General features: G+C 35.7%; 1 protein-coding gene across 13 annotated transcripts in view; it reads right to left on the minus strand.

Annotated features, from left to right (window-relative positions):
* Window positions 1–25,230, minus strand: part of LOC122713978 (AF4/FMR2 family member lilli-like) — a 446,526-nt gene that overhangs the window by 26,935 nt on the left and 394,361 nt on the right. For 10 of the 13 annotated variants that reach the window (XM_043934974.1, XM_043934902.1, XM_043934913.1 and 7 more), the window contains 3 exons: window positions 8,737–8,907; window positions 7,473–7,553; window positions 4,787–4,972 (listed from right to left, as the gene is read on the minus strand). In XM_043934974.1, the coding sequence (XP_043790909.1) occupies window positions 4,787–4,972; window positions 7,473–7,553; window positions 8,737–8,796 (327 nt within the window). In that variant the 5' untranslated portion in view covers window positions 8,797–8,907. The remainder of the gene's footprint in view (window positions 1–4,786; window positions 4,973–7,472; window positions 7,554–8,736; window positions 8,908–25,230) is intronic. The other 3 variants (XM_043934920.1, XM_043934955.1, XM_043934987.1) reach the window with 1 other exon arrangement.

Consider the following 25,230-nt stretch of genomic DNA (forward strand, 5'->3'; position numbering starts at 1 on the left):
TTTTTTTTTTTTTTTTTTTTTTTTTTTTTAATACTATTTTTTTCTTCTACTTGTAGTTTCTTTGGTCGTACGGAGATGTATATATATATAAAACTTAAAAAAACAAAAAAAAGATTCAATAAACAGTCTGTGCATTGTTTTTTTTAATTTCAATTATATTTCTTTTATTTGAATTCATTCGTCAATAAATTTCATGTTGACCCGAACTTAGTGCAAGTCATCGAGTGTTACATCACAAACAGATATATCGTTTACGATATACTAATTATCATCATTATCGTACGTTACCAAATATTATAATAATTATAATTACCGTTTAAAGACCAATTATGGTTAGCTGATAAGTCGATCGATAATAGTTCCGAATTCTATTTGCAATAGTTTGTTTAATTAACGACATTACATTGCATAATAATTCATATATTTTTCTTTTTTCCGTATTCTTTTTTTCTTTTTCGTTCGTACTTAATCGTAAGGTCCTAACATCATTACTTTAGACGAGGGAGAGAGGACAGTACAAAAATTTGAAACGTGTTTTTTTTTCGCGGGAAAGGAATAATCATGGAAGATAGTGGGAAAATTTCGAACGCCGCGAAATATCGAATATTAAAAAAGAAATATATAATAACAGTAATAGTAATAATAATAATAATAATAATAATAATAATATTAATATTAATAATAATAATAATAATATTAATAATATTAATAATAATAATAATAATAATGATAATAATAATAATATTAATAATATTAATAATAATAATAATATTAATAATAATAATAGTAATAATAATAATAATAATAGTAATAATAATAATAATAATAATAAAAGGAATATAAAAATTCGAATATAAAATCGCGTAGGTAAAAAAGAAAAGACACTTGTTCGAGCCCCAGGCTGAAAAGTTCATTGTAAACACGATAAAATCTCTAGCAAAATATAGGTTAAGTGATATCGTAATATTAATCGATCATTCGTGTAAAAATAAGAAAGCATCGTTTAGAATTTAGAAAGCATCACGAAGAATAATATCGAACCAAGGCATCTTATTTTCAAACTCTCGTTCTCCTCGATACAAAACACAATCAGTTAATTTGTTAACCTACCTACTATGTACACGTGTTACTATGCGCGCGCATGCATGGTTGGAATGGCGCGTAAGTACAAACGTATTCTGCATACGTACATGAGTGCATAGATTCTTTAAAACGTTGTTAAAATTCTGTTCCTTTTTGGAAAAATATGCAACGATCTTTAATGTTTTCAAAAAAAAATTACTTATATATCTTTAAATCCGTATCATTATCGTTATTTATTTCATTCGGGAAAGTATTCCATTCCAATTTCGATTTCATTCCAATTTCGTACAATTTTCCTTTGAATTCGCTTTTTTAGCATTCAGGAATACTTTGTATTTCTCTACGTCGTCTGTATTTATACCATCAAGATGACATCATTTTTCGTTCATCGATTAATCTTCTCTTTATTAAGCATTTCAATCTACGACATATATCATATTCTTTTAACAAATATTTTCATCGCCAATAAACTTGAACTTCGTTAATTTTATTTATTAAGCAGAAATATTCAACAAATAGCAAAATGTCTCGGCTTATTCCGTTAAAAATAGATTTCTACTTATCAATCAATAACGAATTACAACTCATTTTCCACTAAATTCACCAAATTTTCCCAAAATTCCATAAATAATTCTCGCCAATACTTCACGCTTAAATCCGATCGTAAAAACAAAGAATTCGAGCGATTTTTGTGAAGTGAAAAAAAAAAAAAAAAAAAAAAAAAAAGAAAAAAAGAAAAAACTTTCAAAGAATCATTCGAACAATCACGCGATCCATCGATTTCTCTTTCTACATCTACGATTTCTGCTCCTCGTAGGCGATCAGAGGTAGAACGGAGAAGAGAAACGCCATAGATTTCCGTTGGCGTTTGGGAGTCGGTCTCGTTATCGGTCGAATACACGGAAAACGTATTAAATTCGCTTTCTACGAAGAGCAGTTTCTTGTTCCGGAGGAAAAAAACCGGGAGGGAAGCTCCATTTCACAAACGAGCCGCGCCGAGAGTTTCACGCGCGCAACACCTTTACCACCACTCCCTCCCCTTCCCCTCCGATTTGGCCGCCGATTTTATTCATTTTCCGCCGCGCCGATCCAACGGGCGAAACTTGTTAATTCCGCGAGAAGACCCGGCGGGCGAAAGAAGCGATACAGGCTCCGGGGAAATCTGTAAACTCGAACGTTATAAACTTATCCCTTCTTATCTAAAAGAGGGGGGCGGAAAGCTTTCGTTGCAAAAGAGCACAGTAGAAGAAACGTTATCGTTGGGCGTTCCCACTTGTGTTACTTAATGATGTAAACGGTAATTTGCGAGTCTCGATTAAAATCCGTCGTTATTCGTTTTCGAGGGATGAAAATATACTGCGCTTATGCACGTTGTTTTAGATCGATGTTCTTTCTTTTTAAACGTTGTTTTTTTTTGTTTTTGTTTTTGTTTTTGTTTTGAACGATACGATCCTAGGATAGGAGATAGGAATGTGTAGGTAAGCAATCTGAAGACGAGACCTTTTTTCTTCTATTCATAATTATGTAAAGATATATATATATATATATATATATTTTTAAATAATTTTATCTTCAATTGTATCGGGTAATCGTTTATTTCTTTCAATGTTCGAGTTATAATTGGAAATAATAATTATATAGCGAATTTTTTGAAAATCACGAGGCAGGAAACGTTGTACAACGTTGTACAAACGTTGTTTGTAATTTTGATGATGTATAAAAAAATTGTTTACGCTAAAAGAGGATTTTTAATTTAATGAAATGTTAGAAAGAAATATTTGAAATTGGTTATTTTTTTTTTTTTTAATCATTATTTTACTTGTTCGCGTTTTTATGTTTCCTTTTTTTTAGATTTTATATAAAAATTGTTAAGAGCATGGAATTACAAATTCCTACTTGCTTTTATATCAATCGACTTTTCTCCTGCACGTTACATTCAGTTTTGATTTAATTTTTCTCCATTTTAAGCAATTTCTTTCGTGATTTCGAACGTGTTCACATCACGAGTAACTTTTGTCATTTTAAATTGATTCTTTGAAATAAAAATCAAAAAAACTTGAGAAAAACTATTACAAAAAAACAAATATCGCTTTTTATTAAAAATCTGAAACACATCGAAGATCGTTGCACACCTTCTGACTAATCCACTCCTCACCATGATATCTTACTATCTATCATTTTAATAATAATAGTTAATAATCACGAGTTTTTCATCGTTATTAATAATCACGTTTTTTTTGTCGTTGCCATTAATAGTTGCTTCCACCGATTTGTATCCAATCAATCCACCGCACGAACAAAAGAAAAAAAAAAAAAAAAAAAAAAAAAGTAAAAAAAATCAATCGCCAATGGCGCCACCGTTCTCGAGAACTCTCTAACCCCTATCTTCGCGTAATGCAACTTTCTTAAATTTCGTATTCACCATATACGTACAGTGCTATGATAAGTGATTACTAAAAAGGTTATATAGAAATCGTTAGAGCCACACCGTTTCATCAAAAACGTACCGATATAATTGCCTAGTTACCGATCGAGGAGCCGTGTTCCTTTCTGCAGAGGCACGGACTCGCCATTTCGTTTCCGTTTCGCCATTAATGAGCTTCGTTTCGCTCCAATTCGCCCTGCTACAAACGATCCGTGAAATCATCGTCACAGCGCAGTTTCGCGCGGATCATGGTCGTTTAAGCGTTCGACAACTCGACCCCGATCGAATAAAATCGAAAAATAATTTTCTCGCCCATCTGGAACGAACGACAACGAAGCTGAATATTTTATTTTATATTTTACGCGACGTATCTTATTATAATTTTTTTTCTTTTTTTTTTTTTTTCTTTTTCTTTTTTTTCTCTTTTTCGGATTTTATACGTTTTCACATCGCGCACGGATTATACTGATTTATCGAATATAATATATCGTATATAAATATAAGATTTCCTTGGGTCGATGGAACGAATAACACGTTCTCCTCAACCCCATCGAGATGATCTCGGGAGAATCGACGAGAATCATCGAGATATCTCCGATTTCCAGCCTTAGGTTCTTGCCTTTTCTTTTCTTTTTCTCGAAAATCTCGAATTTTGGATCCCCGATCTTCTCTCGAACGTTCTTCAAACCTCCGACGTTTCCTTTCGAAATGAATCTCAACCGGTCTCTTCTTCCCAAATAAGAGTGAGAAAAAATAAAAATTCGATCTCGGCGAAATCATCCACGTTATATCCACGTTATCGACCGATGCACGGTACAAATCCGAATCGAAACGCGCGAAGAAATCGGCGGGGCCGATTTAATTGTCGCGCGTAAACACAGGTAAAGATAAAAAAAAAAAAAAAAAAAAAAAAACGAGAGAAAAGAAAATGGGGAAAGAAGAGAGCTTGTTTATCGACGATCGATAAAATCGATTTCAATAGTACGCGTGGACGTAGATCAGGTTGTGGATCGGATGATGGTGGGCGTGAGGATTGTGCAACGGGGTACAGAAGGAGGTAGTGGTGATAGTCGTCGGGGATGGTGGATGATTGACAGATTGCATCGTGGAAACGGGCGACACCTGATTGGGGGGACCGGCCGGCACTTGGTACACGGTATTGGGCGCGGCCATCGGGCACCTTGAGGCCCCGGCTGCGCCGTGTTGGGCCCCATGCTGTTGTTGTTGTTGTTGTTGCTGTTGTTGTTGTTGTTGAATGTAGTTTGGTGGTAGACATACCTCGAGGCGGTCGGTACGTGGCATCTTCTGCGGCATCGCCACCGTCTGCGGGACCACGCCCAATGGGCTTCCGACTCCGGTTGGGTCCGCAGGCCCCATGATCGCTGGCATGATGGGGCTGGGCGCGAAATACGGGCTGTACGTGTTGCCAACCTGCGGCATACCGGTCAGGTACGGATTCGTCGCCTGTGAAAACAAACCCGGAAAGTATCCAGGTAACACGGATTAGAAAAAAACCCCACCTTCGCCTCCACGCGACTTGTCATCGTTTGTGCATCCCCCGATCTTAACTTAAGTTTTTCTCTTTTATTTTCTTTTTTTTCTTTTTTTTTTTCTCTGTCTTTATGTGCTCTACAGCTCTTCGCCAACCCTTCACGACGCAAGCGCGATACAGACCCACCCAATCTACGTGTGATTGCGATTTGAGAACGAGATCTTTGTTACTTTGCCACGAGATCGAGACTTCGCGAGCGATTCGAGTGATTCGTTCGAAGGTATTTTTCACATTGATTGATTTGATCTTGATATTTTTTTCTTTTCTGTTTTCTGAATGTCATTAACGTTGTATTTTTTCTATATATGTCTAACAATGATGGAGAAATTGGATGTCTGGACAAACAATTGGAAGAAGTTTGTCACCTCTGTCTTATGAGATAAGTTTTTTCTTTTTAAATATTTATATATTAGATTCGTGGCTATACTGAAAGCTTACACAAAATTTCAAGCTATGAAAATATATATTGTTTCTTATTTATATTCTACTTTTTTTAATCGAAAAATACAAATTGTACATATTTTAAAAGAGCATAATATCAACAAAATAATAACAATTTTTTTTCTCTTCATTTAAGATATAAATTCAAAATATATTAATAAAAATATTCAAAATCAAAGCAGATTTCAATTATTAAATATTAAACCTTCACGTATGAATCTTTAAAAATTGCAACGTTCTCTTCTTCGTTTGACAAAAAAAAAAAAAAAGTCAATATAAGTCACTTGGATGAAAATAGAAAATAGAAAACATTACATATAGATAGATTTTTCTCGCAATGAAGCTAGAAGATAAAAATCAAATTTTAATTTGAAAAAAAATCAACTTGTCCCCAAATTCATGTTCGACGCTTGCAAAACTTTGAAAAAAATAAAAAAAATCCACGAAGAAAAGAACGATGGCGGAATAACTCGCGAGGTCTTGATCTCGTTTCGTCTCGTCGCGCTTGTAACCGCCATTTTGAACGACAAGCGCGCGTTCCCATAAGAAGCATTTTTGGTTTTGCAGAGAACGGGCTTCCCAGAAGCGAAGGCAGGTAATTTGAAGCGCAGCCGAATGAGCTGAACGCCCGTTCCTTCTTCTTCTTAAGGACCCTGTGTGCTTGTATTCTTCGAACTTTCGACGTATAGAAGCTTCCAGGACAACCGAGGCACGCCAGCCGCCGAAAAACTTTGAGCGATAATGGCCGTTGACCCGGAAAACAGTTTTTTCCCCCTCTTCGAAGAGGAAGAGGGAATATAAAGTCGTCCGGCTTCGAGGCGTGCCTCGATCGTTCGCGATCGTTTCGCGCGCGTTTCCCTCGCTCTCGATTTTTTTTTTTTTATCTCTTGTAAAATTCGACGTTGATAGTTGTTGAAATTAAATAATTAAATGTTATATTTGGGGAATTTGTTAATTTGATGATCGTTCGAATTGATGAAAATAGAAAAGGTTGGCAATCGTTACGTTTAAATTTTGTTATTGGGATCGAAATTATCTTAGAATTTGTTCTGAAGGTAAATATTAGCTTTTTCTTTTTTTAAAATAAAATCTTTTAGATAATGTTTGGTAAAAAAAAATTTATGATGTTCGAATGCAAGTTTATGAAGAGAAGAAAATCTGTATGAGTAATTATGAGAGAAAAAAGAATTTAATGTCATATTTTCTCGAATGAATCGAAAAGATTGTCGAGATTGTATCGTAAACCTTTTCACATTTTCGCGAAACATTGGTTTCAGAACAAACTGCATGCACGTATTTTAAAAAACTTTTAACACTGAACAATCAAAAAGAAGTAACAAATAGATAACGAACGAATTTCTAAATTTTTCATGGAAATAGAGTGAGAGAAATAGAGAGAGGGAGAGAAAAAAAGAGAGAGAGAGAGAGAGAGAGAGAGAAACGCCACGATTTAACTTGGCCGCAAAATAATTCATGCTTTCAAGGAAAAAATTCTCTAAAGGTAAAAAAAACTCTGTCGTAATGTACAGAGAAACTTCTTAACTTTTGATAAAAACAAAATGAAACATTTCGTGAAGCATGCATATCAAGTCTCAATCTTAATTTACAGTGCGGCACTCTTTTGAAAACAAGTTGAAGCTTTCATACAAACGCTTACTAATCTTACAGGCACACTAACACGCGCGATAGCGGTGCCATCTGAAATAAATCTGCGGCTTCAACTTCGTTATAATAACTCAAAATCGAATATTAGTTAAAAATCATTAAGGTTAAAATTATTATTAAAAAAAAAAAAAATAATAATAAGCAAGATTTCTGAAGAAATATAGATATATAATACAAGTAATATAATATTAGTAAATTAAACATTTAATATTTAATAGGAACAGATTTATTTCCTATGTCAGCGCCATCGCGTGGCACTTTAATTAACTAAAAAATTAGTGGAAGCCAACCAAAACCAGGAGTTACCATAAAGGCGTGGGTAGCGAGAAGTTGCTGCTGGATTTGCTGTTGAAGGTGATGGTGTGGTGCCGGAGGTGCTGGTGCCTCCTGTTCACCAATGACGTAATTGGAGAACACACCAACAATCAACCACAACCACGAGAGCCACAGCGGCAAACATAGGGGACAGACAGGCAGTCATACGAGTAGTATAGGATTCGATGTCACGTAGCAACGACTATGAATTATATGTCATGAAAATAAAAGGCGGGTGGGCGTAATGATGATCTGATTTCTTTGGTGAAAATTTCCTTTCTAGGCGTTAAAATTATCATAAATAATTAATTAGGGGAACGAATCAATTGTATTTCGCTATTTTCATTGCATGTGCACGCAATGAGAGACAACATTTGTTAAACTAAATCATTTATCTTTCCTTTTTTTTGTAAATTTTTCATTGTTATTGTATTATCATTCTTTTTTAAATGGAACAGATGGGGTACATTTTGTGGATTCGCCAAATGATATATATACATGATATATATACATCATATATACATATATATATGTTGTGATTTAAAAAAGATAAAAAAAAAGAAAAAAGAAAGAAATAACATTGACGAATCAACAAAATAATTGTATTTGCCTTTTAATTTATATTCGACAGTAATCTAGAACTAATAACTGTACTACATTTCTATTTAGAAAAAAAAAACTGATCTTTTAATAAATATATATAATATATAAATATTGACTGTCTATCAAGAATCATGGATAAATTAAAGGAGTAAGGGGTGACACTGACCAAAAACATGCGGCGTGCTAAAGTTTACTCTCTGAAGTTTTATCTCTCGGTGCAATGCCCGCAAATAAAGAACGCCGATAAATGAAAACGACGAGGTGTAAAATTTCTCTAATAACGATACAAAAATCAAATACAAAACTTGGAAAGAAGAGGAGAAAAAAACTTAAATTTTTCAGAGAAAGGAGATAAAGAATAATTTTAATAATATAGATAATTGTAACATATATATTATTAACTATTAATTGTTAGGAAAAAATATGGATCATAACTTATATTATACTTTAATATTTTTTAATAATAAGGATCAAATGATACACTTCATCGTGACTATTTACACAGCGTTACCTACCAAAAGGGTAATCTAGTGGTAGTCGTCGACTAACACAGACAAAACTCAAAATCTCTCGACCGTGGTAAAAAGAAAATGTGTGGATGTGTGAACAGCAGAAGACGTGGTGCAACGAATGTGTTAAAGTTTGGACATACCACTGCTGGTACCTGGCCAGGCACTAGTGGCTGGGCCGGTGTAAGACCCATCTGCTGCATCAGCGCGTTCTTTAGGGCCAAATGATTACGCCCGTTTATCAAAAGCTGGTCCTTCAGATGTTGTGGTGGATGGAAATATTTGCACGGGGGTTTTTCCCGATTACATCGGCCCTGAAACAAAAATAAAATACAATTTATTAGAATCTAGCATTTAGAATTTAATTATTTTATCTTTCGTCGCAGCTTAAACATTAACATTCCAATTGTATTCTATTTCTTCGAACGATTTTAAAACAAATGATGATTCATTGTTTAATTTCTACAATTTTCTTTTCCATTAATAATTATTTAACAACTATCATACTGTGAATGTAACAATTATTCACGTTAAACTTCTCTAATAATTTGTCCAAATCTTTTTTTATACATACATCACAGAAGCGATAGAAGCGTATCGAGAAGATATTCAACTATAGCAATATAAAATTAACAAGAAGCTTTAAGGAAAGAAATTCCTCTTTGGCGTAAAAGGACAGCGAGCTCGTATATACAAGTGGCACGGAAGCACGATTAAAGGCAATTTTAATTACGGATCCTTCCCCACCGTGAACAATATTCCCGCGAAGGGTTACACGCGTGCAACAGCATGCCACCATTATATGCAATATAGTCACGTGGTAGCCTGATGCGCGCGCATACGACCTATCTGCAATTTGTCCGTAAGTGAAACACTCACGTACAAGTGGTTTATAATGCAGCTAATATCGAAAGCTCCTACCTTTAGATTTTACGCCCTCTCGTAACTTGGGTGTCGCAACGAGCTTTAACGTGATTTCAGGCTTCTACATGTTCGAGTGCAGTAATTTAAAAAAAAAGGTAGAAAATAGTAGTAAAAAAATGCGAGGAAAAAATAAGGAACACGATTAAGAACATATGTTCGATACAATTGTAGATAAGAGTAGTAAAATAAAATTCCATATATAAATTGGAATCACGAAAATGAAAATAATATTTTCGATTATGGCAAAAATGAGAGGATCAAGAATTTTATATAAAGGAAGAAAATATTAGTCCGTTAAAAAAAATATAATAAGAAGTAGAATAAAAATTTTTATTATTTATAACATATATTGCTGCAACACGAAATATGGCTTCTCATTTCATAAATGACAAGAGAGAATTCTTCCTCCATTTAACTCTCTTTCAAAACTAATGAGATAATACGAGCCAAGCTAATCTTTATAAAGACTGCTAGATATGTCGTCATATTTTTCTAACATCGAGAGAGAGCATATGATCCTATTAATAGATAAAATTACCTTAGATCTTAAATATTATTAAATAGAAATACATTTTTAAAATATTTCTTGGTATTTCAATAGCGACAGCAATAGTGAAGAATATAAATGATACAATTTATCAACTTCTTAAATTGGAGATTAAAAATATTAATTCGTTTAATGATAATAGAAAAAAGCGATGTGGAGAAAGCAAAGCTTTAAGAAGATTAACGACGATGAAGTAAAGAAAATTGACAGATATTGACAGGTAATAGTTGCCAACACGAGTTGTTTTACTCGTTCACAACAGATTCTAAATAAGCTACTTTTCAACCACCATTACTTCTCGACACAACTGTGACACGGAAGTGTAGGTGAATAAGAATAGATCGATAGAACGCAATCTCTATTCGCAACATCATGAAACGGGATTCTCACACTTGGGACACGTTTTACCATCGAATGATTGCACGCTCGTTGAAAATCCACCTCGTTGAATTTTCTTCGCTTCGTTGTAAATTGTTCGATTTATGATACAAAGGAAACTTGATTAACATCGAATTTCTATTAACACGTTGAATAGAAACTTCGATAGTTTGTCTGAAAGATTTATTAGAGGCCTTTTGTAGCCTGTTGTATTGATTGACTATTTCTCGAAATTTCATTATTATAGATAGAATTTTTATGAGATATATTTCCTTTTCAAGAATACATTCCTTCAATAATGCAATAATAAGAGGGGAAAATAATAAAACAAAATTGCTTACACGTAACATTTGTATTCAGAGATATTTGAGAAGGCCGAGTAATCAACGCGAAATATATTATACATAGAATATATGAATTTATAAATGCACGGAATATAGCAAATTATATAATTATTATGAATTAACATGTATATAAAACGTAATTCGAATAAAATTAGATAATTACGACAAATATAAATATAATAATATTTTACATATTCATACAGTGTATTATATGCTTTTTACTTATTTAACGAAATACGATTGAAAAAATAAATTTTCTAACTCGATGCTTGCGGAATAATTATATTAAATTAGATTTCTCTCGAAATTTCCATTTTTCTTCTTCTTTTTCTTTTTTTTTTTTTTTTTTTTTAAGAGAAAACGAAAACAATTTCATAACAACGTCACGTCCATTTCAAACGCAAGAATACCAAGATCCAAGGTATCGTACACGTGAAACTTTCAACCACAAGTATAATCGACTGAACGTTCCCTGAAATTCTCCCATAATCTAAACCCAGTAGCATGATAACAGGGAGCGGCGAATGTCCTTTCCTCAGACACGGTCTGGCAACTTATGCAAGTTGCCTCTGGAACGACCGTTAAAATTGAACAGAGAGAAACACGCACAAGAGATGATGCAACCTGCTGTACACAGAATATCAACTCAGTAACGAATGGAAATATTTCCTTCTTCGTTATTTATAAAAAAAAAAAGAAAAACAATAAAAGAAAATTCATATAAATATATAACACTTGTTTCATCTTATCGCGTTTCAAGAATCATTTCTAAAGTATCATTTCTCTGTTCATTTGATATATTATAATAAATTTTATAAATTTTCGTTCAATACTCGTGTTCAAAAATCAAGTAAAACTTTCTAATAAAATAAGAATAGTAAAAGAATATTGGAAAATTAATTGCAAATCTTAACTTGTATAAACTTTTTTTCATTATTTCTCTACTTATCTCCTTTGTATATCTCGTAGAAAACTTTCTACTATCTGATCAATATACACTTAAGAATAATCAAAAAGCCGTTTAATAACAAATGGAAACAATTATAGAGGATAAAACGAAAGAGAAGGGAAGTAACGCATACGACATAGCCATAGCGGATAGAAGAGAATTATAAGTAGTGGAGAGGAGGGGAGGGGATAAATGGGAGGAAGAAGATGGCGGAGGAAGAGGACAAGGTCAGGCGGTGTCACGATGGTACTAATTAGACCCTAACAATATTAGTTCAGGTAAGACGTTCTAGGATGGTGGTGGGGTAACAGCAGCCGGTAGACACCCGTGCTTTCTTACGGGAATCCAGTGGCTTTCCATAATAGCAGCTTGCGAGCGTGAAACCGACCTTAGAGAGGATGGGCTCGTTCGTAAAGGGATGCTTCCTCAAATATCGCCTAATTAAGCACATTCGAGAGTTTCGAGGAATAATGTAATACCAGCGGAGAAACTTTCCCAGTGTGAGGGAACAATTGCTGCTATCAAATATATCATATCATACGATATATTCTTCTTTATTTGTAATTGAGCTAATCCTTTTCATCTTTTGAGATCTTCTTTTTTTTTTTTTTTTTATTATTGATGAATGCAATATTTCAATATTATTATTAAAATTTATCTATATTATTGTTTTAATAATTTTGAAAGATTTCGTCACATTTCTTTTTTATTCGTCGTTTAATATTATTGTTCAAGTAGAATTTTATTTTACACAAACTTTTTCAAATGAAAATAAACACAGAGTTAATGTATAAAATAATGTATAAAATTATTGCACAAGATGGAAAAAAAAAGAACGATTTGTACGAAAGAAGTGGAAAACAATAAAGAGGAAACTCGGTGTACACACAGTTCTCCGCTTCTAAACGTGTTAACATACGAACTTAAACGAATAAAATGCAAATTCCTTCCGGGCCACGGACCAGATTGTCCCGCATCTCTCTCTCTCCATTGCAATCATAAAACCGCTGTAACATCGTAAATAAGTTAACCAGACAACAAAGAGTCCCGGGTTTTTGGCATTTATGAAAAACCTCCCGGTTTGCAATGATGCTTTTCGCTGATTGTTTACCCTTCATTCGTTCATCATATCCCATTACGATTATTTTTTCGTAAGTGAAAAAGATTCCAGTTTTGATAATAATTACTGTATTAATAATTGAATTATTAATTTTCTTATTTTTCGTTTACAAAGATTTTGCCAATTAGAAGAAAAGAAAATAAGATATCTGGTTGTTAGAATCGTTTAAAAGAAGAAAGAAGAGAATTAAAAAAATGGAAGTTTTTAATTTCTCTCGAAATAGAAATAGAATGGAGGAAAATGAGTATATTAAAAAAATTACTCGACAATAATTTCAACTGCTGTTGTAAAACGTAAATGTAAATAAAACTTTGAATTAAACAATATTCTTTATGAAGCAAGAAAAGGGAAAGTAAAATTTTCCTTTCTAAAAATGTACAAGAAAATTTAACATTTATATAAATGAATTTGAATGATAAAAATAGGAAATGAGATTAAAAGAAGAATCGATTTAATTTAATTCGATACAAACATTAATCCATAATTTTCGTCTGAATAAAAATTCGAGGACGAATTTCAAATTACGAATTATTTGAGATACGATCGTTTTCACAACGCAGATCGATTCCCTCCAACGATTCTCAACGATTTATTTACAAATTTTCAACAACACGTAAATATCTTAAATTAAACAATATTCCTCTTTATGAAGGAAGAAAAACAAAGGGAAAGTAAAATTTTCCTACGTAAAATTACAAGAAATCCCCTCCAACGATTCTCAACGATTTATTTACAAATTTTCAACAACACGTACGAATTTACAAATTTTCAATAACACGTAAATACCTTAAATTAAACAATATTCTTCTTTATGAAGGAAGAAAAACAAAGGGAAAGTAAAATTTTCCTACGCAAAATTACAAGAAATCCTCTCCAACGATATTTATAAATTTTCAACAACACGTAAATAAAACTTAAATTAAACAATATTCCTCTTTATGAAGGAAGAAAAAACAAAGGGAAAGTAAAATTTTCCTACGTAAAATTACAAGAAATCCCAACGATTCTCAACGATTTATTTACAAATTTTCAATAACACGTACAAATTTACCAACGTATACGCGTGTTGATAATTCTATGTTTATTCCCAGCGTTCGTTCGAAACGGTTCCCAATTACAATTGCTCCAGACACGAAACGTTTAACATTAACTCTCTCGCTCGCGAAATATCGCGCGTTGTACCAAAGCCCCAATTAATTTCCCTGTATTCCTCCGTCTCGCGAACCTCCTCCTTTGCATAACGCAATCACATAATCTTCGATCGAAACAGCTACCTCCTACGCTTCTCTCTCTCTCTCTCTCTCTCTCTCTCTCTCTCTCTCTCTCTCTTTCTCTTCGCCACGGAGGCGGTTCAACTTAATAATAAACAGAGGAACACATTATCGTCGGGATGCAAATAACGGCAGTTTCCTTGGAATTTAAGGTGAGCGCTACATTTTAGGCGGCGTTAACTGGCGGCCGTAGTATTAAAGTTGATTTAAACGGTCTACCGATAAGAAACAGCATTCTCTCCGGGGAGCCATGCGAAATGTCCCCCCCCCTCCTCGCTAATTTTAATGAAACTTTAATGATATTTAGAGGATTTTAGGGAGGAAGAGAGAGAGAGAGAGACGGAGGGACGAAGGGACGTCGTTAATCCCGTGTTTCAACACAGGCTGGGCGAGAGATTTTTTTAACAGTAAAGATCGTTAAAGTTTCAATCTTTGATCCGTGGATTGTGGATTTTCGAGACATCGTTCAAGAATATCGAAGAAAAATACGAGATCACGCCCTGTTTCGATCTTAAATTCAAGTGATGGACTTGACTCGAGCTTTTGCTTTTCTTCTATTAATTGCATCTTTCTTACATCTACTATAGGTAAGGAAAATTAGAATGATTTTAAGCAAACGATACACGTTTAATTTTTCTTCACATTCGTACTCAAAATTGCAAAAAAAGAAATTCTTCTTCTTTGATATTTACATATCAAGAAGAAGAAAATAATTACTTACCCTCTAAATAAATTTCGATAAATTCCTGGCTAAAGTGGTGAACAACTCGGCATGAGCTTAAGGAAATAAGAGGCGTGGAAGCGAGGAAATGGAAAAGGAAACGAGCACAGCCTAAATCGGAAGGGCCACCGACAAATAACCTTTAACCGATGGTCATTCGTTCGTTGATAAATCATTGACCTCCCCCCTCCTCTCCAAAACGAGCAGGTGAGCCACGAGCAAAAAAAATATATTTCCACTCTCTCTCTCTCTCTCTCTCTCTCTGCTTCTGTTTCCTCCCTTGTTTCGACTTTCCGCCGTTGCTGAGGGAACGTCCGTCCGTCGTCGGACGTGGAAGAAGACAGGGGTGGGTGGGGTGTGAGAAGGGGTCGACTCAATTACAGTCGCTGAACGACGCGATAATTGGGATCAAGATTGATTGTCTTCCTTCCCCGACGCTCTGACCTTTCGCGAGAAAACAACTGCCGCCCGTTCCCTTCTTTCTCTCACCCCTTCTTCGCCTCACCACGCGAAGGTGTTGCGCGAACGGCCTCTTGTCGGGAACAAATTTCTCTTTCGAACCGAAACGCGTGCCTCGCGACTTCGTTCCGCGCGTTTTTCGTCGAATTCGTCGAATTTCCTCGAATTTTGAGCAGGAAAACAGGAGGAGGAGGAGGAGGAAGAGGAAATTTCCATATTCGCGTTTTGTTTCGAGGTGAGAATTATTTTTCGACGCGTATATAAATGATGGGAGGACGATTGATTCGAGTGGGAAATATTCGCGTTATTTTATATAATATAAGATAATTTTCTTGCATATATATATATATATGTATATAATGGATTTTGTGGATTGCGTGAAATTTTAAAGAGATTCGAGAGAAGAGATTCGCGTTATTATTTCGTTATTTGCTGATGGAAGTTGATATTTGCTTTCGAATTTTTCTTATCGTATACGATAAGACTTTTTGTTTTTCAAATTGTGTATAATATAATTGAGATGAAGAACGTTTTAAAATCAGAGAGAGAGAGAGAGAGAGAAAGAGAGAGAGAGAGTCGATGTTATGAGGTTACACTTTTTATTTAATACAGTGGCTTTAAAACGCTTGTTACAGGAAAGGAAATCCATTTAAAGGGTTTTGAAATTATCAATGTGAAAATTTCTCGTTTAATCTCGTTAAAATAATATAATTGCAAAAGTTTTTCAGTATGAAAATACGCGTGGTAATTTCTCGAAAGTGAATGAAAAGCCTTTACTTTTTTTCATCCCCAAGCTTGATTACATTGATATTTTCTTTTTTTCTTTTTTTTTTTTAACGAAAGTGGTAGTTGTTCTACCGCTACAACACCCTCCCCCTTTAAGATTGTAGACGCCTTTAATCACTTTGAGTAGCGAATTGAATAATTCAAAGGCGGGATTTGTAGTTGAGAATTGGAGCAGAGCAAAGTGCCTGGAGCGATAGTTAATTTTAATTTAATTTACATTAGGGGATTTGTTTGTGCAGGCCGAGCGCGAGAGTATGCATTTAGACATAAAATCTTGACTGGGAGGGAGACTTGAGGGAGAAATTGTAAGGAACGTGCTCGCGGATTCCATGAAGATTTAAAACACTGCGAAAATCCTTTCAACTTTCATTCATATTCTAGTTTACTTACTCGATTTCTTTTTCTTTCTTTCTTTCTTTGCACTTCGAAACGAAGAGAAAACAAAATCGAACGAAATATAGAAATCTTATCTTACAGAGAATTATTATTTCCTCCTCCCTTTATTGCAACATTAGAACAAAAAATTATGACGATATTATCGAAACCAATTCTCCAGATTATTGATCGATAATTCCTATTTACTTTTTATCGTTGGGAATTTACCAAATTTTTATTACGCTTACTTAAAATTCCAAATAACGATAAAATTGAACTCTCTGAAACCAGTTCAATTCTACCAAGTTCAAAATCAACAAGATCCGTCTAAAAACCGAATCGATCAATTAAATTCATCCTCACCATCTTCCTCCTAAAAAAAAAAGGAACCCAATTTTTCAAGCAACAATCGAGACACGATATACTACCAAACCAAGCCAGATATACAGAGGGCGCACAGGGAGGTATATATCGGTGTGAAACAAGCGTGTTTAAACGTAGCCACGAGGCTAATGTCGTAGCCACTTCCACCGGCGAAATTAAGGGAAATCGTGCGCCGGTTGCCGCCATACGACACGTTGGAAAATCGATATGCAAATCTACGCGCAAATCCTAGTAATCTTGGCCTGCACAGCCCTTGCACAACTTCCTCCATCGTTTCACGCGTCCACCACCACCATCACAGCTCCACTTTCTCTCCAAAGGAGGGGCGAAGGGGGATTTCTTTTCGCCGATATTCCCAATCCTCCCTCCCTCCCTCCCTCCCCCTTCGAGAGGAATGCGAGAGGAGGGCGAAAGGTTATAAAGCGGGGTTGGCCGCCAGGGGGTTTGAAGGATCCGTGTTCCTTCGGCCACGGCTTCGACGACAGGGCTTTGTCGAGGTGAAAAAGGCGCCCCACCTCCGCCGCTTCTCTCTGTTCTCGAGTCGAGTCGAGTCGAGTCGAGGGCAGTTTTTTTCTCTTTCTTTTTTTTTTTTTTTTTNTTTTTTTTTTTTTCGTTTCGAAGGGGAAGGGGGATGAAGGGTTGTTGATATTTGTCGGTCGAGAATGTTTTTTTCCTTTTTTTTTGCGAAACGTTTTCGAGAGGGAGATGGATGGATTGGATTCGTGGGATTTTTTTGGAGGATATTTAGATTGGAATTTTTAACTCTAATTAATACCGTTCGATTGGTATTATTTTTTAGAGATTGTATAAGGGGAAAAACTTGTTATTCCTTGTTCTTTTTTAATATATTTCGTGCTCGAGTCGTGTTGAATATTTTTTGCATTATTCTGCAACGACGTTAAAACGAAAATATTGGCTTATCAATACGATAAGAATTGTCTTGTTGACGAGGCAAGGAGAAGAAACAACACGTATTGCATTCGCGGTTTAAAATATTGTATTGAAAGTTGGTGTGGCGATGAGATTAAAGGTTCGACGACCCCGTGAACCCCTCTTCGAACCAACTTCGAAAGGTGAAAAGGTACTTGGCGTACAAGAATCGTGGAAAGAATGCGCCTAGGCGAGGTTTAATTTTTCAAGCTGGTGGAGAAAAATGAGCGAGACGTCGAAGGAAATGTGCGGCATTAGTCGCAACGGTGTGTTAAAGGCGATCGTTTTTCGATACTATTTCATCCCGTCCCTCTAAATTAAATCGTTAGTCGATTTCGCAAAGTGAACAGTTAAATTTATTTTTAAAATTTGCTGCCAAAACTTTACAGTTTTATCGTTTATCCACTTCTCGACTCGTGTTCGAATTGATTTTATCGAATCTTGTCGATAAGCTTGTTAAGCTAATTATTATTCAGAATCGGCCACTGTTTGTTGTTGCCTGTATAAATTTAAATAGCGAATTTAAATAACAAATAAATTTTCTCGCTCGAAGGTATGCGGCGCGCGAGATTATCGAAAAATTAATCTCCGTACGAAATCAATTTCATAATGAAGCATATATATATATATTTTATGTAATAATAACCGCAATATTTTCGCGATGAAAAAAAAAAAAAAAAAAGAAAAATCAAGCGGAAAAAATAATTCTCGATAAATGAAAAGTCAATAAATAAAGTGAGACAATTTACAAACACGAAACATTACACGAAGAAATTGTGCACGATCGAGGACAAGCTAACAAAAATTTTCCGAAAGGCTTTATAAAATATAAAATATCTTTTCGAGAAAAAGAATTCCATCCTCTCCCCCCCGCCTCCCCCTTTGAAATATAAACACGTTCCAATAATAAATAAAATCCTATAATATATAAATAAAATACAGAAAGATATACCAATCGATCTATGCAACAACACAAATTACGAATACCTTGGGCAAGAAATTTGTAACGAAATTTCGAGAAAAAGATTTCCATCTTTGAAACACAAATACGTCCCAATAAAAATCCTATAACGCAATATTATCCTCAAAGAACGACGAACCATCAAAGAGAAACTCCTATCGCTCCTATGTTTCGTTCTCGAAACGAAAAATTCATAAATAAAATTCCCCTTTAAAAGAAAAAAAACAACAAATAACGTAACAAATTACACATATACAACGCGACACAATTTCGAAAAACACAGAGTGGCAACAGAGACAAAATATTCAATACTATAATAATAATAATAATAACAATAATAATAATAACAATAATAATGAAAAAACAAAAAGAGCCGAGAGCTCTTAATTAATTGCGCGCATAACTGCGTAAGAGGGAATTAATGGCGCGCAAGGTCAGGGGAGGGGCGAGAAGAACTCTTCTGTTCCGCAATATCCTTTTCCAGGGGAGCGGGTAATGCGATCGACATCGAAGCCTCCCCCCTCCCCCCAAGCCACCTCCTCACCCAAGGAAATATCGAGATGGCGGGACGGCGGGACTCGGGCTCGGCAAAGCGGATATTGGCGCGATGATAGGCCAGATTGAGAGGAACTTTGTTATCTGGATTACTTAGGGGAGTGGAAAAACACGGCTCCTTGTTCCCCGATCGACGTCACGGCATCCTCCCCATGTATATGTATATATACGCGCCTTTCCTTTTCCCTAACTTACGACCGACTTGGAAAAATTTAAGGATAAACGAGAAAACTTTCTCCCTCCCTCCCTCCCCCCTCCCCCCTCTCCTCCGCGAATTTCGACTCTTGGCCGACTATTGTTACCAACCAACGAGATATACACGTGTGCGTGTGTATATTATGTATATGTAGTACATGCTGTGTGTATATGTAGATATACAGGCGGCCTCTCCAGGATGGAATCTTTGAACGAGCGTTCATGAGGCGGGAATCTTTTGGGAACGTCGAGATTTCTTGGATAATTTGAAACTTTCTTTTCCACCGGCCTTGAAACGGGCTCGAATATTTTACCTCCTCCGGAGAAGGGGAGAAGGGGAGAAGGGGAGAAGGGGAAGAATCTCGAAATCGAGAAGTTTTAATAGGGTGGAAAAAGGGGGGGTGGTTAAAGGGGGAATTTTCCTCCCCCGCCCAGAGATCCCACGGGAGACGCGAGATGTGAACCGTTCACAAGCTCTGGAATTTTTATTTGTTCACGCTTTAATTCGGTTTAAATTCGGGAAATTATTGTGTAAAGGGATTCGGATCGAAGGGAGGAAACGATGGGAGAGGGATTTCACAAGGATATATATATATATATATATATAAGATTTTGGGGGGGGGGGGAGTTTTCGAATTTTTCACACGCTTCTCTCCCAGAACTGTGTGGCCACGACCTTCCATTCCTCTTTTTTCAACCATCCACATTCGTTTCTCCTCTTTTCCTCGTGAGTCTCTTGTACCAACGTGAGAGGAGAGAGAGAGAAAGAGAGAGAGAGAGAGAGAGAGAGAGAGAGAGAGAGAGTTTTAGCCGAGACGAGGCGGTTAATTCGAGAAGTGGCGAGAAACGTGTACGTTCCTCCACGTGTACAACCGTTCCTCTCTCGTGTCGGTCGTCTTAGAAAAGCTCCCTGACGCTGGTAGAAAAGCCAGGGCAAATGACATCAGGGGTCCCGTTTCATTACGTCGGGAACGTGAAAGCCCAGCTGAGTCAGTAGTGGCTATATCCTTGGTGTAAAGGGAATTCAGTTATTTCCTTTTTTCCCCTCTCTCTCTCTCTCTCTCTCTCTCTTTCTTCGAGATCCCCCCCTCCCGTTTTCCTCCTCTCGACGGTGGAGATATTTATCGGAACCGCAAACCGCGTTCTTTTTGTTTCACAAGTTCGCGCGGCACGTCCTCTTGTCACGTCGCATTTTGGGCGGGGGGATGGCAGATGATGGAACGAAAGTTGGAAACGTTTTACCTTATGGCTCGAAATCGCAAGGTGAGGGAATGAAGTGTCGATATTTTCGAGCGCCGTTTAAAGCACAGCTTGTTATCAGATCGAAGGAATCGTCGTATCGAGATGCGATTTTTTTTGCGAAAAATTTCCTTTCTGGAACGCGCACGTAAACTATATATACGATATCTATTGAAAATTCTTTGAAGAAAAAAAAAAAAAAAAAAACGATTCCATTTCGTTTCGATGAAATGATAAAATACTTTACTTTGTCCGGATAGATACGAGAAAGAAGGGAGAATCTTGAAAAATTACGAATTTTAATTCGATAATCAACTGTAACCGCTATCTTAAATTAATTAAAAAGTGGGCGTAAAGCCAGGACGAGGAGTAATCGGTTTTATAATTTCGTGCCCCTCGCAAGAAAAAGGAAGCACGAAAACGACACGCTTAACCGCTTCGAATTAATTGAATTTTTCATCGTCGCGAAAGTTGCGCCAAGTTTTCGAGCAAATGGCAACCGGCTAACAATATCCACCGATGGAACACCGAACAGTGAATAAATATCTTCGCCGCTACAACTCGGTCGCTCTTCGACTTTCCTCCAGACAAAACTGTTTCTCCATGATCGAATCGACAGGATCGGATCCGTTTATATCTTATATTATCCTATATCCGTTATATCTAAATCGTCGGCGATCGATTGCGATTTTATCTCATCTTGCATCGGATTTAATACAAAAATTTATTCTTACAGGATTATCGATATTAAAAAATATTTTAATCTCTCGAATTGTGATGATCGTCGATTTGCCACGAAAATTTAGAAAAATTTAGAATATTTTTAAAGGAATAATTATTACCATTCTTCGATAATTTCTCAATTTCTCGAATTCGATTCGCAAAGAAAAGGGGAAACGAATTACGATTGCGATCGAGTTGCCTACGTTCGACTAATAGATTATTCGATAAATCGTCCAAAATTATCGATATTAAAAAATATTTTCATCTCTCGAATTGTGATGATCGTCGATTTGTCACGAAAATTTAGAAAAATTTAGAATATTTTTAAAGGAATAATTATTACCATTCTTCGATAATTTCTCAATTTCTCGAATTCGATTCGCGAAGAAAAGGGGAAACGAATTACGATTGCGATCGAATTCGGCTAATAAATCATTCGATAAATCGTCCAAAATTATCGATATTAAAAAATATTTTAATCTCTCGAATTGTGATGATCGTCGATTTGCCACGAAAATTTAGAAAAATTTAGAATATTTTTAAAGGAATAATTATTACCATTTTTCAATTCCTCGAATTCGATTCGCGAAGAAAAGGGGAAACGAATTACGATTGCGATCGAGTTGCCTACGTTCGACTAATAGATCATTCGATAAATCGTCCAAAATTATCGATATTAAAAAATATTTAAATTTAAAATATTTTAAAATTTAGAAATATTTGCGATAAAGGAATAATTATTCCCATTCTTCGATAATTTCTCAATTCCTCGAATTCGATTCGCAAAGAAAAGGGGAAACGAATTACGATTGCGATCGAGTCGCTTACGTTCGGCTAACGTAGATCGTTCGATAAATCGTCCAAAATTTATTCTTACATTCAGGATTGAAGATTGCTTATTTTAATTATCGACATTGCGCCGTGAAGAAATATTTTATCTCTCCGAATTGTAATGATCATCTATGAAAATTTAAAAATATTTGCGAAAGGAATAATTATTCGTCGTGAAACGATTGATCCCCATTCTTCGATAATTTCTCAATTTCTCGAATTCGATTCGAAAGAAAAGGGGGAAACGAATTACGATCTTCTTATTCTTACATCCAGGATATTAAAAAATATTTTAATCTCTCCGTCTCGAATTGTGATGATCCATTTGCCACGAAAACTTAAAAATATTTGCAATAAAGGGATAATTATTCCCATTCTTCGATAATTTCTCAATTTCTCAATTTCTCGAATTAGATTCGAAAGAAAAGGGGGAAACGAATTACGATCTTCTTATTCTTACATCCAGGATATTAAAAAATATTTTAATCTCTCCGTCTCGAATTGTGATGATCCATTTGCCACGAAAATTTAAAAATATTTGCGATAAAGGGATAATTATTCCCATTCTTCGATAATTTCTCAATTTCTCAATTTCTCGAATTCGATTCGCAAAAAGGAGAGAGAAACGAATTACGATCGAAACGAGCAATCGTATTCGACCGTATTCGTCGGCTAACATTTATCGCTTGATAAATCGTCCACAGAATTCCCCTCTCCCCCCTTTCAACCACCATCGATCCACGAAGGGAACTCTTCTCTCTTTTATTGCTCCCATGAATTGTAGATTTCTGCCTCATTGTTACGTTATTATTATATCGGTATCAGACAACGGGTTTTCAAACTACACAACAACAATCGCCACTTCTAACCGATCCCTTTACCGGATCCTCCCATCTCTCTTCTTATCCATATCCTTTAATTCAACGGAACGATTCTCGCGTTCAATTAATCTCCGCTTTTGCATTACCCATTACTTCCACTCGCAATCGCGGATTTATCGGTTTATCGGTTGTTCGAACAGCGAGACGTTCGACGAAAGAAATATCATATCTGTTGTCGTTATTGTTAGACTTGAATGGGATCCACTTGCTTTTGTACATTTTTTCCTCCCTCTCCTTAAATAATCCGAGTCTCGATTCAATTTTATTCGTCATTAACAATTTTCGTATTTGCTCCAAGGCTCGTTAATCCTTCGAGGCGATTCTTTGATTACGAAGCGCGACAAATGATCGTTCGAGAGATAAAAATCTGACGGATTTTTCAGACGTTTGAAGAGGAATTGGACGAAATTGGATTATCGATCGGATATCTATGCATTTCAAGATTTAAATGAGGTTAAGGAATATGGATAAGGTATATTTCGTGCTTCAGTGCTTCTTTTTCCTAACAAAAATAATATTCTCCACAAATATAAAAATTCACCGGATCTAATCCGAATTGATGGAATCTGAATAGATGTGTACATCGATTTGAAATTCATTTTTTATTTCTTTATTTTTCTTTTTTTTTTTTTTGAGGTATAATCAAGTAAAAAAACATCTCTCCAATTAATCTTAATCTTAAATTAATCAGATTCCATTCCCACTTACATTTTAAATTATCACAAATTCAATTAGATCCCGATCCAGTTTCAAACCTCGCTTCTTCCCTCAATCGATCCGATCGCGCGAGACAAGGTTATTCAAACCCATCCTCATCCTCGATATTTGCCCACCGAATAAGAGAATGTAGCCATCGCGTTTCCGCATCGATGATTATTCCTCGCGCTTCGGACCAAGTTCCAATATCTCCAAGATCCATCCTCCCTCTCTCTCTCTCTCTCTCTCTCTCTCTCTCTCTCTCTCTCTCTTTCCAATCGAATCGAACGTGGCGCCAGACGAAAAGATGGTGGAAATGAAAATCTTGGGCGTGCGATCACGCGGTTACGTGCGCGCAATATGCAAAGGCAGATTGTGAAACTTCCATTCCGGCGCCGGCGTGGATAACGACGTGGAATTATTAACGGGACGGTCGCAAGGGCGCGACACTTTCCAACTAAATTAGAGGAGCGAACAAGTTGGCCGCGAGGAGCGCGGGCGTCTCTCTCATTATCCTGACAAATTTGGTGGGCAGAACGGAGCGGTGGTGGTGGTGGTGGTGGTGGTGGTGGTGGTTGGCAAGGAACGATAAAGGCGGCTGCCACGGTACATATTAACGCGTAAAAGTTAATTCCGATCCCTGGCGATCCTTTATGTAGATCACGAACTATATTGGATCGAGCCTGACACCATCGCCGCCATCTTCGATATCGAAGTATCCTCTGGAGTCTAATCCCCAAATTCCTAACTACGTTTATGTCGTGACAATTATGTCGAACAAGTATACAAATTTGTGTATATTTATCCTTGGACGATTTTTTTTTTTTTATTATATCGTTGTTTTTTAGTAACGAAGTCATCATAGCTTGAAAATGTTTTAATCGATGTTAAGAGAAACTTTTCTTCGGGACAGAGTTTATTAGGTTAGATTAAGAAAACTGGTTTAAACTGCAAGCCATTAAATCGGGTAACGAGTTCGATCTCGATTCGAGGTGAGATTAAAGTTAGAATTAACGAATTGATTCGACTTCTTGGTTTTATATTGGATTTTATATTGGATTTGGGTTAGGTTATATTGGGTTAATAATTTTTTCATAAATCATTCGGTGCGTTCACTTTGAAAAGATGAAAAATCATCGAAGGATGGTATCTTTTTGTATAAATATTTGAGAAAAAAAGTTATCTAATTGTCAGATATTGTAGGTCTGTGTAAAGAAACAGTAGAGCCTTCGATATTTCGAAATATGGATCACAAAAAATTGAAAGACGTCGGATTAAATTTCCACAAAATTTACAAATTTAAGATTCGTTTAGGCTTAGCTATTTTATTTTCCCAAGATTACCCTCGATCGAAAATAAAATAAATTT

Source organism: Apis laboriosa, unplaced genomic scaffold (genome assembly GCF_014066325.1).
Source record: "Apis laboriosa isolate Shangri-la unplaced genomic scaffold, ASM1406632v1 scaffold112_cov148, whole genome shotgun sequence".
NCBI classification, from domain to species: Eukaryota; Metazoa; Arthropoda; class Insecta; order Hymenoptera; family Apidae; genus Apis; species Apis laboriosa.